This window comes from Streptopelia decaocto (assembly GCF_964273445.1).
Source record: "Streptopelia decaocto genome assembly, chromosome: 25".
Taxonomy (NCBI): Eukaryota; Metazoa; Chordata; class Aves; order Columbiformes; family Columbidae; genus Streptopelia; species Streptopelia decaocto.
The window spans coordinates 761,584-775,652 of record NC_138680.1 but is presented as its reverse complement, the minus strand read 5'-3'; the positions used below and the strand labels follow the sequence as shown (position 1 = coordinate 775,652).

At 60.7% G+C, this 14,069-nt stretch overlaps 3 protein-coding genes across 3 annotated transcripts; all 3 read right to left on the bottom strand.

Annotated features, from left to right (window-relative positions):
• Positions 1–287: 287 nt before the first annotated feature.
• On the bottom strand, positions 288–4,521 carry LOC309450137 (histone H2A.V-like). Its single transcript, XM_082072812.1, has 5 exons — positions 4,351–4,521; positions 1,603–1,680; positions 1,065–1,178; positions 850–979; positions 288–652 (listed from the first exon to the last, which is right to left on the bottom strand). Exons 1-5 carry the CDS (start codon positions 4,504–4,506, stop codon positions 591–593), a joined length of 540 nt encoding a protein of 179 aa, XP_081928938.1. The 5' UTR covers positions 4,507–4,521; the 3' UTR covers positions 288–590.
• A 3,759-nt stretch (positions 4,522–8,280) lies between these two features.
• On the bottom strand, positions 8,281–10,857 carry PURB (purine rich element binding protein B). Its single transcript, XM_082072555.1, has one exon. The coding sequence runs from the start codon at positions 10,834–10,836 to the stop codon at positions 9,808–9,810; it is 1,029 nt and encodes a 342-aa protein (XP_081928681.1). The 5' UTR covers positions 10,837–10,857; the 3' UTR covers positions 8,281–9,807.
• Positions 10,858–12,151: 1,294 nt separating this feature from the next.
• Positions 12,152–14,069, bottom strand: COX5B (cytochrome c oxidase subunit 5B). Its single transcript, XM_082072729.1, has 4 exons — positions 13,914–14,069; positions 13,735–13,808; positions 12,543–12,642; positions 12,152–12,457 (listed from the first exon to the last, which is right to left on the bottom strand). Exons 1-4 carry the CDS (start codon positions 14,005–14,007, stop codon positions 12,345–12,347), a joined length of 381 nt encoding a protein of 126 aa, XP_081928855.1. The 5' UTR covers positions 14,008–14,069; the 3' UTR covers positions 12,152–12,344.

Here is a 14,069-nt window from a genome sequence, read left to right as displayed (position 1 = left end):
GACACCGGGGAGCCGCGGACATGTGGGGGCAGTGGGCGGAGCCCCGGGGAAACCCCGCCCCCTGGTCGCTTATTTGCATACGGGGCGGCACCGCCCGAATCCATTTGCATACGGGGCGGGGCCAACTTTGCATGTTGCGCGGGCCCGCATTTGCGGACCCGGTCCTGGGTGGAGGGGGGGCGTCCCCGTTATCACCTCCCCCCGCCCGCTGGGCCCCCCCCCCGCTGACCCGGGGTCCGGTAGAACCCTCGGGGGCCCTTCCCCTCCCCAACACCACAGGAGAGGTGTTTGGTTTTTTTGTAAAAAATGGTTTATCCGTTCCATTTTTGTATAAAACCCAGGGGAGCAGCCGAGCCCTCGACCACCAAAAACCAAACGCTGCCGCCTGACAAGGTACAACTTTGTGTCAAAACTTGGAATCTAAACCCCATACCCACATTTTCTCCTCTCTACAGTCAATTGTCTATGCTCTTCCTTTGAACTATTCCTTAAAAAAAACAAAAAATTTCCACGGTTCCCCAAGATTTCTTCTGTCCTGGGTACGGTACAACGACGGGAGGGAGCGGGCCGATTTTAATTGTTTTTCCTCTCTACGCCGTTTTTTGTTGTCCCTTCTTCCCAATCAGAGACTTGTGGATGTGAGGGATGACACCTGCAAACAGAAAAGGAGGATTTGCGTAAGATCCTCAGAGATTTCCCAAAAAAAAACCCGTAAAAAATCCTCAAATCCCAGCGGAGTTTCGCGATAACATTTCTTCCCGCTCCACAGATCACGCCCTGCCGCTCCAGTACCAAATTCCTGTACATTTTGCCTTATTTTTCCCCTTTTCTCACTAAAACGATACCCACCTCCCCCAGCGATGGTGGCTTTGATGAGTGAATCCAACTCTTCATCCCCGCGAATCGCCAGCTGCAAGTGACGGGGAGTGATCCGCTTCACTTTGAGATCCTTTGAAGCGTTGCCCGCCAGCTCCAGCACCTGCCGAAAATTGGGGAAAACACTCAAAATCCTGAGAAAACCACTTTTTTGGGGGTGTTTTTAGGGATGAAGGCGCAGGACCCACCTCGGCGGTGAGGTACTCGAGGATGGCGGCGCTGTAAACGGCCGCGGTCGCTCCCACTCGCCCGTGGCTGGTGGTGCGAGTCTTCAAGTGTCTGTGGATCCGGCCCACGGGGAACTGGGAGTAATTAACAGCACCTCGTTAACACCTACAGCCCCCTGGATATTTGTGTAATTAGGCCCCGCATCGCTGATTTTGGTCCAAGCGATTCCCCCCCCCGCGCGGCTACGGCTTTGACATGAGACACAGAACCGACTCGATCCACACGTGGAATTTACCATATTATTGTTAATAATTATTAATATATTATTAATTATATAAATCAGTTCTTGCACCCGCTCTGGAGGAGAGATAGATTGTGCCTGAGCCAGGACAAACTGGGAACAAACAGCTCAGAGCTCCTCGTCGCTCCAGAATAACAACACAACCCCCCAAAATATTCATTTTTCACCCCAAAATCAGCAGGTTTGGGGCAACCCACCTCCCATGAGGGGCCATTTGACTCCAAAAATCACACTTTTTTGGAGAAATCGGGGATTACCTGCAGCCCGGCTCTCTGCGAGCGCGACACGGCCTTGGCCTTGGCCTTCCCGCTGTCCTTCCCCGCCTTCCCGCCAGCCTGTGAGGGAGAAACGCGCCTGTTAATTAACCTTAATTATCCAGAGAGATCTACTGCACTGTAATCCAGGCCCAAACACACTCTCTGCTGCTGTGGGAAACTTTATGGCCTCTCAAATGACCCAAAATGAGGCGAATTTGAGGGGATTTCAAGGGGTGCGACGGCTGCTTTATTACTTATTCTCATTTCCCGCTATCGTTATATTCCCATTATTTTCTAGAAAACGCCAAATGGGGAAAACAGCCCCAAAAAACGTGGTTGTGAGAAGTTTGATTCCAGAGGCGTTTTCTCCGCTCTGAAGCGGGCGCTGACACGGGCGCTTCTGTACGGGGGAATTTGTGGGATTCAAGGGCAATTCCCATCCTGCTGCGAGCAAAAACTTCTCAGAAAGTCCCAAAAATGGTGAATTGACTGAAAATTGTGCTGCTGAAGCCCCAGAGTGTGAGAGTTTGGAAGCCACAGAGAAGTGAGGAAGCACCGAACGCGGGTTTGTTGGGATCTCTTGCATCTGCCTTAATATCCTTTCAACCAATCGATTTATTTGAAAGAAGCCATGACGTCACTAATTAGCTAACGAGAGCCGCTTCTAATGAAGAGCGGCCAGTCAGAATGAACCTGCACCTTCCATGCAAAAAAATCACGTGACCAACCCAAAAATCTGTTCATTTAAGAAGCAACAGCAACTATAACCCCTGAAACTGAGCAGAGAAGCCGCCGTACAGCCCAAAAATACGCTGAAAACATAGAATTCCCATTTTTACACCACATATTGATCCCAAAATTCCCTTTCCCATCTAAAAAGGAATGACGTCTCGCTGTGAGGGAGCTGAAAGCTGCCGCCAGCCCTTCCCTCTCGTTTGGAAGGAACCACAGGATCCCAAGATCCCCAGGAGGCTGAGGTGACACTAATTAAGTCAATTAATCCTTAAAATACAATGCCAGCTTAATGCAGGGACATCCAAGATCCACGTCCCGTCCCAGCGAGGTGGGAGTTAACCGGCTCCAACTTAAACACCGCAAAGAAAATAAATCGCAAGAGGAAAATATTTAATTTAGAGGCGGTAAAAGGAGCGTCTTTAGGAGCAGTTTTTGGCAGGAAAGCGGCTGAGCAGAAGAAAATATCACACAGTAAAACTTCAAAAAATCAGGAAGGGGGAATCTGGGGATGTTTCTTCGCTCTAGAAATAACAGAGAGCGAGGGCTTTGATCCCCCAGCTGTGACCTTTCCCACTTCTCTGTCAAGTTTTCCAGCCGGCAGCTGCCGCCTAATGCTTCTTTACACGATATTTCACTAAAAAGAGGGAAGAAAAGTCTCGCAGTGCAAGTCCCAAGGTGGTTTGGAGTTGTTTTTTTTCCATCTTCACCAACATCTAAACCTTCCGCAGAGGAAACGCTGCAACAGGTTCCACGGCCAGGCTGCTCCCAGCAGGATCAGGGTCCGAGATCAGCACCTTTTTAACATGGGAATTTCCTTCTCTCTCGCTCACAGGGGAGACAGCAGCGATTTGCTTCTTCATCTGGAGGGGACGCGACATCTCCTTCCCATCCCGAAACCTTGCTGGATTTAACACACTGCATCTCTCACGGCACTCGAGTGGCTTTTTTGACTCTTCTTATTGCTTCAAATAAGACTGAAACACTTCAAAAAGCGACTTTTTTATCTCCTGCTCCAAATCGCCGGATATCTTTGAGTGCAAGTTCTCTTTTGCATAATCTCACGGAGCATTTCCTCGTTAACCCTTAACGACCCAGGCCCTTATCCCCTGCTCGGGAACCTCCTAAACGAGTTACAGACCCTCCAGCTGACACTTCCACAGGTTTCAGGCCTCGGACCGAACGCACGAAGCACCAGGGAGGATTAAACTCCAGTTTTCTCCTCCCACGGGATCAGAATTTTCCTTGGGAAGCCACCAGGGAGCTCTGCCAAGAGCCAAACGCACCCAGAGACGTCGGTTAGAGCCAAAAACATGGAAACCAAAGGCTCCTCGGGGCAGGCGGCTGGTGCTTGACAGATGTCCCGCTCCTCGCTCGGCGGCTTCTACACCCTGACAGTCGCTTCCTTACTCCACAATCAACTTTTTAAAATATATAAGCACAGAAAGCAGCTGTTAAAGCGGCGGTTTCCCTCAGAAAGCGGCGCCGGTGACATCGCGGCACCCACGGGAAGCTCTGACAGCGAAGGGGGGGTCGCCGAACCCTCGGGCAGCGCCACAAAGCCCGTCCCGAGGGGCCTCGCACCCCGAGAGAATCGGCGAGACGCTTCGGTTACACAACGGCGGCCGGCCCGGGGGTGGCGGGGGGAGGGGGAAGCGGTTTTGGGCGCGTTTCCAGGTGGCTCGTCCACCGGAGACCCCGGGGAAGCCCCCGGGGCCGGGCGGGCAGCGAGACGTGCCCAAGGTCACGGGTGGTGACAGAGCCCGGCCCGGAGCTGCCCGCTCCGCTCCTCCCGCCCGCCCGGCGGCTCTCCGAGCCGAGCGGCGGCCGCTGGCGATCCCGGGATGCGGCTCCACGCCCCCCGCCGCCCCTGTCACCCCCGGGCCCGCGGCCGGAGGCCCCGGCCAGGCCACCCCGCCCAGCCCCAGCCCCCCAGCGGCTCCGGTACCGGTCCCAGAGCCCCCCCGCGCCCCCCGGGGAGCCGGACCGACCCCGGCCGCCGCCCCCGCCTCTCACCATGGTGCCGCCGCCGCCTCCTGAGCTCCGGTCCTGAGTCCGCGCTGGAGCCGCCTCAGGAGCCGCCAGACAATAACCCGCCCGAACGCGAGGAGGGAGCCCGGCCTGCCGCGGCCCGTCCGAGCCAATCAAGGCATCCCATACTAGTTTGAACATCCGGCTGCCGCCAATCGCGGAGCCGTTCCTTACCCCCTCGCTAGCTCCGCCCCGCGGCCCGTTTAACGGCTGTTTTTCCTTTGCACACGGCACGCAGGGGTGAGGGCGGGGGGCGTGCCCGGCGAGCGAGCCGGTGGGCGGTTGCGACGGAGTGACGTGCCCATCCACCAATAGAAAGATCCGAGCGTTCCGCGAGGGGCGGTGATGAGCAGACAGACAGCGCGCGCAGCCAATTGGAGGAGAGAACCCTTTCCCGCCCATTCTCTCCCCCCGCCTCCCGTGTTGTTTGTTTGCGCGGAGCTGGGGGGGGGGGGGGACGCGGCGCTGAGGGGCGGGCGGGGGGGGGCGGTTCGCTCCGCGCCGCCGCCGGTTCGGGCGGGACCCGTGGGTCGGGGCTTTCCCGCCCCGCACACCCCGGGTCACCCCGACTCCCCGTCATCGCCCCCCCGGCCCATTGGGGGTTTTGGGTGCAGCATAGAAAGACTTAAACCCAGGTTACAAATGGATTGGCCCAGCCGCGGGCAGCCCCGAGGTGAGAGGAACCCCCAGGTGCTGCTGAGGCTCAATCAAGTGGTGCCTTTGAGACCTTCCCTGTGTGCTCTTGAGGGAAAAAAAAAAGAAATAAAGGCTGGTCCTGTCCACTCTAAGAAGGGCAGCGGCAGGGGGGTAACACAGGTGGGCCTGGCAGCCCCGGGGTGTTTGGGCTGGAGCTGAAAGGCAAAAAGTATTGTGAGTAACAGCGGGATAAAATATGGCCCAAAAAAGCCCCCAAAATTCCCAGTCTGTGCTGGGGTTGGTGCTGCGTGAGGGAAGAGCACATCACGGGAGATAAAAACTCCTCATTTCTCGTGATGAGACGATCCCAGCATCGAATTAAACCCCATTTTCCGTGCCGAGGTTAATTTTAGAAGAGCAATTTTAGCGTGATGAACAGGAGCAGCTTGGGGAGGCCCCAGGATGGTGAAGGAGCCCCCGGCCCCTCGAGCCGGCGGGGAGAGGACGGAGCAGGTACAGGAGGGGACATGGGAGACAACTGGGCACTGTCACCGTCCCCCTGGCTCCCCCCGCGCCTCAGTTTCCGTGAGGGGCACCAACCCCCCCACCCCTCGCTGCAGCTGCCACGGGGGGTTCGGGTGACCCCACAGCTGCTCCACCTGCCCCACAGGCGCCTGCAGCGTGGCTGGGCCCCCCAGCTGTCCCCACCACCCCCAGCTCCCTCACGGCAGCTGCCACCCCGGCATCCAAGGGATGCGCGTGACAGGGTCCCCACTGAGGGGCCAGGGCTGCGGTGTGGGGGGATCTGTCCCCCCCGGGAGGGGGTTCTGGCTGCGGTGGCAGCGGTGACGGGGACAGGCGGTGGCAGCGGCTGCGGTGGCGGCTCATGGCTCATGCGCAGCGGCTGCCGCCTGTGTCCTCAGATGAGCCCGTGCCCGCAGGGAGCCGCAGAGCTCAATGCGGCGCGGGGCTGCGGCGCCGCTGGCACCGCACGGCACGGGGGGACGCGGAGGGGACAATGGCACACGCGCCAACCCCAGCCATGACACACACCAAACCCTGTGCCCTCCACACCCCCGACCACCCGCGTGTCCCCAAATTCCCTGCGGTTACCCCCCGCCAGGCTCTGGGGACCCCGCGTGTCCCCCCAACCCCTCAGGACACCCGTGTCCCCATCCGCACTGTGGTGACAACCCCTTCCCAAACCAATGACACCCCCCCCAAGGAGCGAGCCGGGGCCGGGCGGGCTTTTTTCATTCACTTTTCCGCATACTTTTTATTTGTTACAAACATACAATTTTTTAAATATAGACCTTGTAAAACTCCATTTTGCAAAAATCTGCTACGGTGAGGAGTGCTCGGAGCATGAGGAGTTCGTCACGTCGGGCGTTCGTCTTCGCTAGTGGTCAAATCCAGGACCCGCCGGCGGCAACCGCTCCCCGGCGGCTCCCGAAACCGCCCCGCCGGCCGCAGAGGAAGGGACGGGGGGGACAGGCCCCCCCGGGCGCCGGCAGCCCCGCGCTGGGCCGCCTAAAGTGCATGGTTTGCTTGTATTTTTTCTTTTTCTTAAAAAAATAAGAGGAATAAAACTTTTTTTCTTTTTTTTCTTCTTTCTTCAAGGTACTTTCGGGGTGAAACGTTTGGGGCTCTCAGCAGATATTGGCCAACGACAGTTCTGGATCCGGCTCATTCCTGCGCCGCTGGTTTATTTACGGATGGTTTATTGAGCGATGTTTCCAGCGCGGAGCCGGGGATGCAAGAGCCGCTCTCGGCCGCTGCGTCGAATCCTCGTGGCCTCTTGTTTCGATGCCGCCGGCAACGCCAAACGCCAGCGCGGGGACTCCGAGGTCGCCGCCACCGCGGTGCGAAGCCACCGCGCTCCTCACCGGCCGTTCCTCTCCCAGCTCCATCCCGGCACCTGGATTATTTGGATCTCATGGGCAGCACCGGCTCCACAAGAACCGCATCGAGCACCCGGAGCCGCCGCCGCGCCGGTTCCATTTCCTACCGGGAATATCCGCTGAGATCCCCCTGCATCAGCTCAAGTACCGTCATCGCTCGCTCCCGCTTCTTTTATTATTTTTTTTTCCATATTTTTTCTATTTTTGCCTTTTTTTTTTTAAACTTTTTTCTTTTTTAAAAGAGAAGCCGGCGAGGGTTGGTGGTTTTATCACCAACACAAGAAACCGCCATCACCGTGGCCCGGCAGCACCGGGACCGGTTGCCTCCCCCCAAACCAGCTGAAACAGCAGGAAAATTCTCATTTTCTTCCAGATTTTTCTCTTGGGGGGAGCGCGGAAAAAAATTGCAGCGGTTTGAACTTTTCACGGAGCCGCCAACGGCTCCCGGCCCGGACGTTTTTTTGGGTATTTACATCGATTTTGGGGCGCTATACAAGATTTACAAGGCTTTCTTTTTGTACAGCGAGAAGTCGCGCTCTCAAACCGTCCCTCGCGGGGCAACAGAAATCTGGAAGCTCCAAGAATTTTGGGATTGTTTTTCCCCCCTTCCGGTTCAAAATGAAACAAACCAAAAAAAAGCAATTTCCCCATTTTCTACAGAAAAAAACCCCAACCAAATCTGATATATATACACACACACACACATATGTGTATATACATATATATATATATATATATATATATATACGGGAAGAACCGAACCCACCGACCCGCTGCCGAATTCCGGTTTTGGCGACGCCAAGACCCCCAAAACTCCCCAAAAAATCAACCGTCTCCCCCCGTGCCTCAGCTGCCACTGGGTTAAAAGCTTCCAAACCCTTTTCTTTGCGCCTTTTTCTCTTATTTTCTGATGGTTTTTGGTGGTCTTCGCCCGACACCTCCACTCTCACACCGTGTGCCGGAGGTTTCTGTCCCAGATCCGCGGCTCTGGCGAGACAAAGGGTCCGGTCGCGGCTCCGGCTCCGCGGTTTATGGGTTTATTTTTCTTTTTTTTTGGCGTGTTTTGCCTTTTTTTCATCTTCCGTGTTATTTCCTAAGCGGCTCCTGAGAACCGAACGGGGCCGGCGGCGACGGCGCCGCTACCCTAGAGTAGAAAATAAGGCTAAATTCCCGCAATTCAGCCAAAAAAAAAAAAAAAAAGAATATATATATATATGTATTTTTTTTAATATATATGATCCTCTTCAAAAATAAAAGGAGAGGCGCCGCCTGCGTCGGTGCTCCCGGTGAGTCCATTGCGGCCGCGTCTTCCCCCAATCCGGAACCTTCCGCGGCTTTTTTGTTGTTGGTTTTGTCGTCTTTTTTTTGGGGGGGGGGGTTGTTGTTTTTCCGCGGCAAAGAACCGAAGGTGCGAATGGAACCGCGGTGGGACCAGCAGGACGTCACGGAATAAGAGCTGCCTGAGGGTACGAAATTACAGTACGGCCGCGGTCGGACGTGGAAATCAAACTATTGCTCCCGTGGTGAGTGCGGAACCGCCGGTCCCGGCGACGGGGTTAAAAATGGGAGAAATGGAACAATTAAAAACAAAAAAAAAATCACGTTAAAAATCCCTTTAAAAACGAGCGACGGAGGCGGGATGGATGGATGGATGGACGGACGGCGGCGCCCGCGGGTTCCTCGGGGAGACGGATCCGCGAGAATAAATTACGGAGATCGGCGGGCGCCGGCTCCCGAAAAAACAGCGGAAAGAGTTAATTTAAAACATAAAAGTCCTAAAAGTGGAGGAGGTGGTGGAGAAGCTGCAAGTTTGGAATGACGAGCGACGAACCCCGATCGGTTCAGAGTTCCTGGGATAACGCGGCGGAAAAAAAGACGTTTTGGAAAGGGCAGGATTGACCTGGTTTGATTAAGGAACAAAAAAAAACCAAAAAGTTTTTTTTTTTAAAAAAAAAAAAGACGATTTGAGAGCGGAAAAATCCATTTAATGCGAGAGGCGACGCTGAGGGACCCGCTGGCCGGGGCGGCAGAGCCGGAGTGGCCAGGTAGGAAAAAATAATAAGAAAAACAAGGAAAAAACCCCAAATAACCTGAAAATAATCAATTGGGGGGTGCGGATCCCGCCGGGGCGGTGAGGAGGGGGTGAAAGTTAAAAAAAAAGAGAGGAAAAAAGGGCAAATTTGGAGTCAATGATTATAAGGGACCAAAGCGATTCAGTGATTTTGCCGGCGCCGCCTTATTTGGCGCGAAGGGGCAGCCGGTGCGTCCCGGCGGGTTCTCCTTGTGCTTCGTGCCCAACCGGCCACGCTGCCCCCGCCCCCCCCCGGGGGAGAAAAATACATATAGAGATATAAGAATAGAAGAAATCAGCAAAACCGAGAAAGTTTTCCTTAATTTGTAGGAACCTGGTTCCTGGCGGGGGGGCGGGGGGGGGCAGGTTCTGGTTTGGGTGCCTGGAGTTGAGCGGTTTGCATCCCAAAAAATAATGTGGAAAACGGGGGGGAAGGAAAATAGAGGGAAAAAGGAAAATAGAGGGGGGGAAAAAAAGGAAAATAGAGGGGGAAAAAAAAAAGAGAGAGCGGCCGTTGGTCCAGGTGCAGCCCCCCCGCCCCAGCGCTCGCTGCCGAAGTCGCCGCTCGCGGCTCCGTCCCCCCTCGGCTCCGTCGCCCCCTGTGAGGGTTTGGTGGCCCCGGTACGGTGCCGGATGCTGGTTTTTTGGTGGGGGGACGGGGGGCACCGCGTCGGAGAGATGGGTCCGGGGTGTGAGCGTGTGTGTGTGTCCCCCGAAGAGGGTGACGAGGGGACGCGCTCGGCGTGGCGGTCGAGCCGGTTCCTCTCTCTCTCCGGTTTTGGGGGGGGATCTGGGGGCGATGGGGATGGGGGGGCCGGCGTTGCGGTTCAGGGCTCAGTCGTCGTCCACGTCGTCGCCGTCGGAGTCGTCGCCGGCGCCGCTGCCGCTGCCCGGTCCCGGGGGGCCGGCGCGTCGGTCGTAGAGCTTGTCCCGTTGGCGCTCCTGGATGTCGCGCATCTCCTCGGCGTAGCGGCAGAAGGCGCCGCCGAACTTGGCCCAGGCCTTGTAGGGGACGGTGATGGCGTTGCGGTACGAGGGCTTCACCTCGCTCACCCGCAGGAAAACGCCGTATTTGTTGCACCCCACGTCGAAGAAAAAGCGTTTGGAGTCCACGGTGATGGAGGTGCCCTCGGGCAGCTCCCCGTAGAGCCCCCCGCCGCCCGGCCCCCCGCCCCCGGGGCCGCCCAGCTCGTCCTCCTCGCCCCCGTAGTCGTCGATGAGCTTGGCCAGGGCGTCGCGGAACTCGATCAGCCCCTGCGCCGGCAGCGCGATGGTCTGGCCGCTCTGCAAGCCGGGGGGGCCCCCGGGGAACCCCCCCGGCCCCCCGGGCCCGCGGTTGACGGTCTGGCGGATGCGGAGGAAGCGCCCGCGCTGGTTTTCCTTCAGGTCCAGGTAATATTTGCGGTTCTCCCGCACCAGGAACTCGCTCTTGAGGGCGCGGCGGGGGCCGGGCCCGGCGCCGTCCTCCCCGGGGGCGCCGGCGGCCTGGGCGAGCTGCTCGGGGCTGGACGGGCCCAGCTGCGCGTAGTGCTCGATGAAGTCGCCCAGGTAGTCGCGGAACTCGGCGGCCACGGCCATGGAGAGGGTGAGGCGGCTCTTGGAGCCGCCCGCCCCCACCTCGGCGATCTTGAGGAAGCGGCCCTTGGCGTTCTGCTTCACGTCCAGGTAGAAGCGCTTGTTCTGGATGTCCAGCCGCTTCGAGGCCAGTTCCTGCGTCTCCTGCTCCGGGCCCGCCCCGCCGGACCCCCCTCCGGACCCGGCCCCGCCGCCGCTCCCTCCTCCGCCGCCGCCGCCGCCTCCTCCGCGGGCGGCGCCGAACCCGCCGCTGCCGCCGCGCTCGCTGCCGCTGTCCCCGTCCGCCATCTTGTCCGCCCGCCCGCCCCGCGCCGGCCCTTCCGCGCGCGGCCGCCCCGCTTCCGGCGCGCGGCCCCGCGCGCCCCCGCCCCGCCCCTCTGCGACAGGGGTGACGTCACCGCCGCACTCCGGGCCGCGCCGCCGCTGGCGCCTTCTCCGCCGAGTCACGTGTGGGGGGGGAGGCCCCGCCCGCCGCGTCCCCGCGCGCCCTCTGCCGTGGGCGGGGCGCTCCGGGATAAGCCCTGCCCCTCCACTAAGCCCCGCCCCCGCCGAGTCCCGCCCCGCAGCCCCCCCTCGGGCGCGCCGTTCCCTGAAGCGCAGTGACGTCACCGGCCGCCTGTCAGTCACGGCCGCCGGCTGCTCCCATTGGCCGCTCTCGGGGACGGCGGGCGAAGAGGCCCAGAGCCCCGCTCCCTCCCGCCTGGAGGGGTGAATGACGTCATGGCCGGGCTGCCTGGCGTCATCGAGAACGTCAGCGGCGGGAGGGGCCACACGGGGGAAACTGCAACCTCAGGGGAACCTTCTGGGACCATCTGGGGACACTGTGGAGCCTCTTGGGACCCCCTGGGGACAGTGCAGGGCCCCCAGGAACCCCTTGGGGACACCCTGGAGACGTTCTGGGACCCCCTGGGGACACTGCAGGACCTTCCAGCAAGTCCCAGGCCACTGTCACCCAGGAGGTTTGGCCATCACACTTGTGTGGGGCCACCACTGGTGCCACCTGCAGAGTGCCACAAGCCCCCCAGAGCTGTGGGGTGGGGGGGGTGCCCCACTTGTGTCACCCAGAGTCCCACAGGTGACCCACAGGCTGTGCAGCCAGTGTCAGGGGTTCTGGGACTACGGGGGACCACCTGGTGGCCACTCAACCCCACCCTGACCCTGGGGACAGAAGTGACCATGGGGGAGACTCCTGAGTGACCCTGTGACAGTGACACATCGGGGACTGGTGGGGCGGTTGGGCAGATGTGGGTGCCAGGACCTCAGGGAGCCCCCGACACCCCCAATGTCCCACCCTGGAAGTTTCCACCCCCCACAGGGATGGACCAACCCCCCTGGGGTGCAGAGGGGTTTATTTTGGGGAGGGTTCCCCCAGCCCAAGCAAGTCCCCCCCAACCAGGGGACCCTCCAAAACCCCCAACAGACCCACCCTGCCTCCCCCAGGGCATAGGGACAGTGAACAGGGGATCCCCCCACCCCAAATCCTGCTCCAAGGTCATGAGCACCCCCATGTCCCCTCCCTGCTCACAATGCTTTAAATCCACACACCCCTCCCCCCTGCACCCATGGGTGCTGCTGCCTACCCCGCACAGACAGACTCGGGGTGTCCACACAAACTCTTTATGGGGGGGGGGACACACACAGCAAGGCGAGGCGGGGGGCAGCTCCGCTCAGCCCAAAAAATGCCCAGTGGGTGCTGGGGGGGTTCAGTGTAACCCTGGGACCCCCAGTGGGTGCTGGGGGAGGGGGGTGTCGGTGTGACCCTGGCTCCCCCCCTTCCCCCCCCCAGTCCGGGGGGCTCAGTGGGGCAGCTCGTGGGGGATGAGCTTGTAGTGGGCGCCGCAGGAGGGGCAGCGCTGGGCCTCCCCCTTGTGCAGCCAGAACCAGACGACGTAGCTGTTGTCCTCTTCACCTGGGGGGGGAGAGGAGGGTGGGACGGACGGGCGGACAGAGGGAAGGGGGGGACACGGGGGGGGCGGGAGGGGCGGGGCACTTACAGACGCAGCCCACGATGCGCTTGTTGGTGATGGAGGGGACAAGGTTAGGGTCCTCCTTGGTCCCCGCGTAGCGCTTGGGCCGGAACATGCTGTAGGGGTCCTGAGGGGGGTGGGGGGGGTGAGCGGGGGGCACCCCCAAATCCCTCCTGGCCCTGAGCCCCATGCCCCCCCCCCAACCCTGGGGTCTCCCTGAGTGGGGAGGCACCCCCAGACCCTGTGTGCCCCACCAAGGACACCCTGTCTCTGAATGGGGGGAGACTCAGGGCCACCCTGGGGTCCCTCCAGCTGCCTCCTGTGTGGGGGGGACACCCCAAGACTCTGTGTCCCCCCACTCAGATCCCCCGCCACACCGTGGGGTCCCCCCAGCTCGGGGAACAGAGACCCCTCCCCCACCCTGGCAAGGAGACCCTGTCCCTCAGACCTCCCCTACCCCTTGGGGTCCTCCCAGCGGCCCCCCAAGCAGGGGTGGCACCCCAGATTCCTCCCCCAGCTGCACCCCCAGACCGTGGCCCCCCCAGGACACCCTGTCCCTGAGCCCCCGCACCCCCCTTCAGATTCCCTCAGCTGTTCTCCAAACGGGGGGGCACCCCAAACCTCTCCCCCTGGGCATCCCCCTGCTACATCATGGGGTGTCCCCAGCTGCACCCCAACCTGGTGGGCACCTCGAAACCCTGACTCCTCTGAGGACACCCTGTCCCTGAGCTGGGGGGGGGCCTCAGGGACACCCTGGGGTCCCCCAACTGCCCCCTAGTGGGGGTCACCCCCAAACCCTGCTGTCCCCTCAGGACATCTTGTCCCCGACCCCCCCCATGCTCCCTGGGTTCCCTCCAGCTTTCCCCCAAGCGTGGGGGGCACCCCAAACTCCTCCAGCCACACACCCTGGGGTCCCCCCAGCTGCACCCCGAGCTGGGGGGGCACCCCAAACCCTGACTCCCTCTCCAAAGACACCCTGTCCCTGAGTGGGGGGCGTTCAGGGACACCCTGGGGTCCCCCCAGCTGCCCCCGAGCGCAGGGGACACCCCCAGACCTGCCCCCCCTCCCACACACACCCCTGGGGTCCCTCCAGCTGCTCCCCGAGCCGGGGGGCACCCCGGACCCCGCCCCCCCCGGACACCTTGTGTCGAGTCCCGGTGTCCCCCAGCTGCCCCCGAGCGGGGGGTCCCCCCCGGTCCCCCCGCACTCCCTCACTCACCAGGCCCTTGTTCATGGCCTCCATCACCTTCCGCTCCAAGCCCGTCGCCTGCTCCTCATCGCTGGCCAGGTCGCCTGCGGGGCAGCGCGGTCACTCCGGGAGGCCGCGGCCCCGCCCCCCCTCCTTCCCTCCCGCCCGCCCGCCCCCCCCCCCCCGTTGTCCCCGGTGTCCCCGCTCACCGGGCGCGGCGAGGCCGCGGGCGGGCGCGCTGCGGGCCGAGGCCGCGGGCAGCAGCCGCAGGGCCGCGCTCACCCGCAGTAACCTTGAGGCCATGGCGGAGGCGGCGAGCGGCGCTTCCGGTGGCGGCGGCGGAAGTGGCTGCGCGCGAGGGTGTG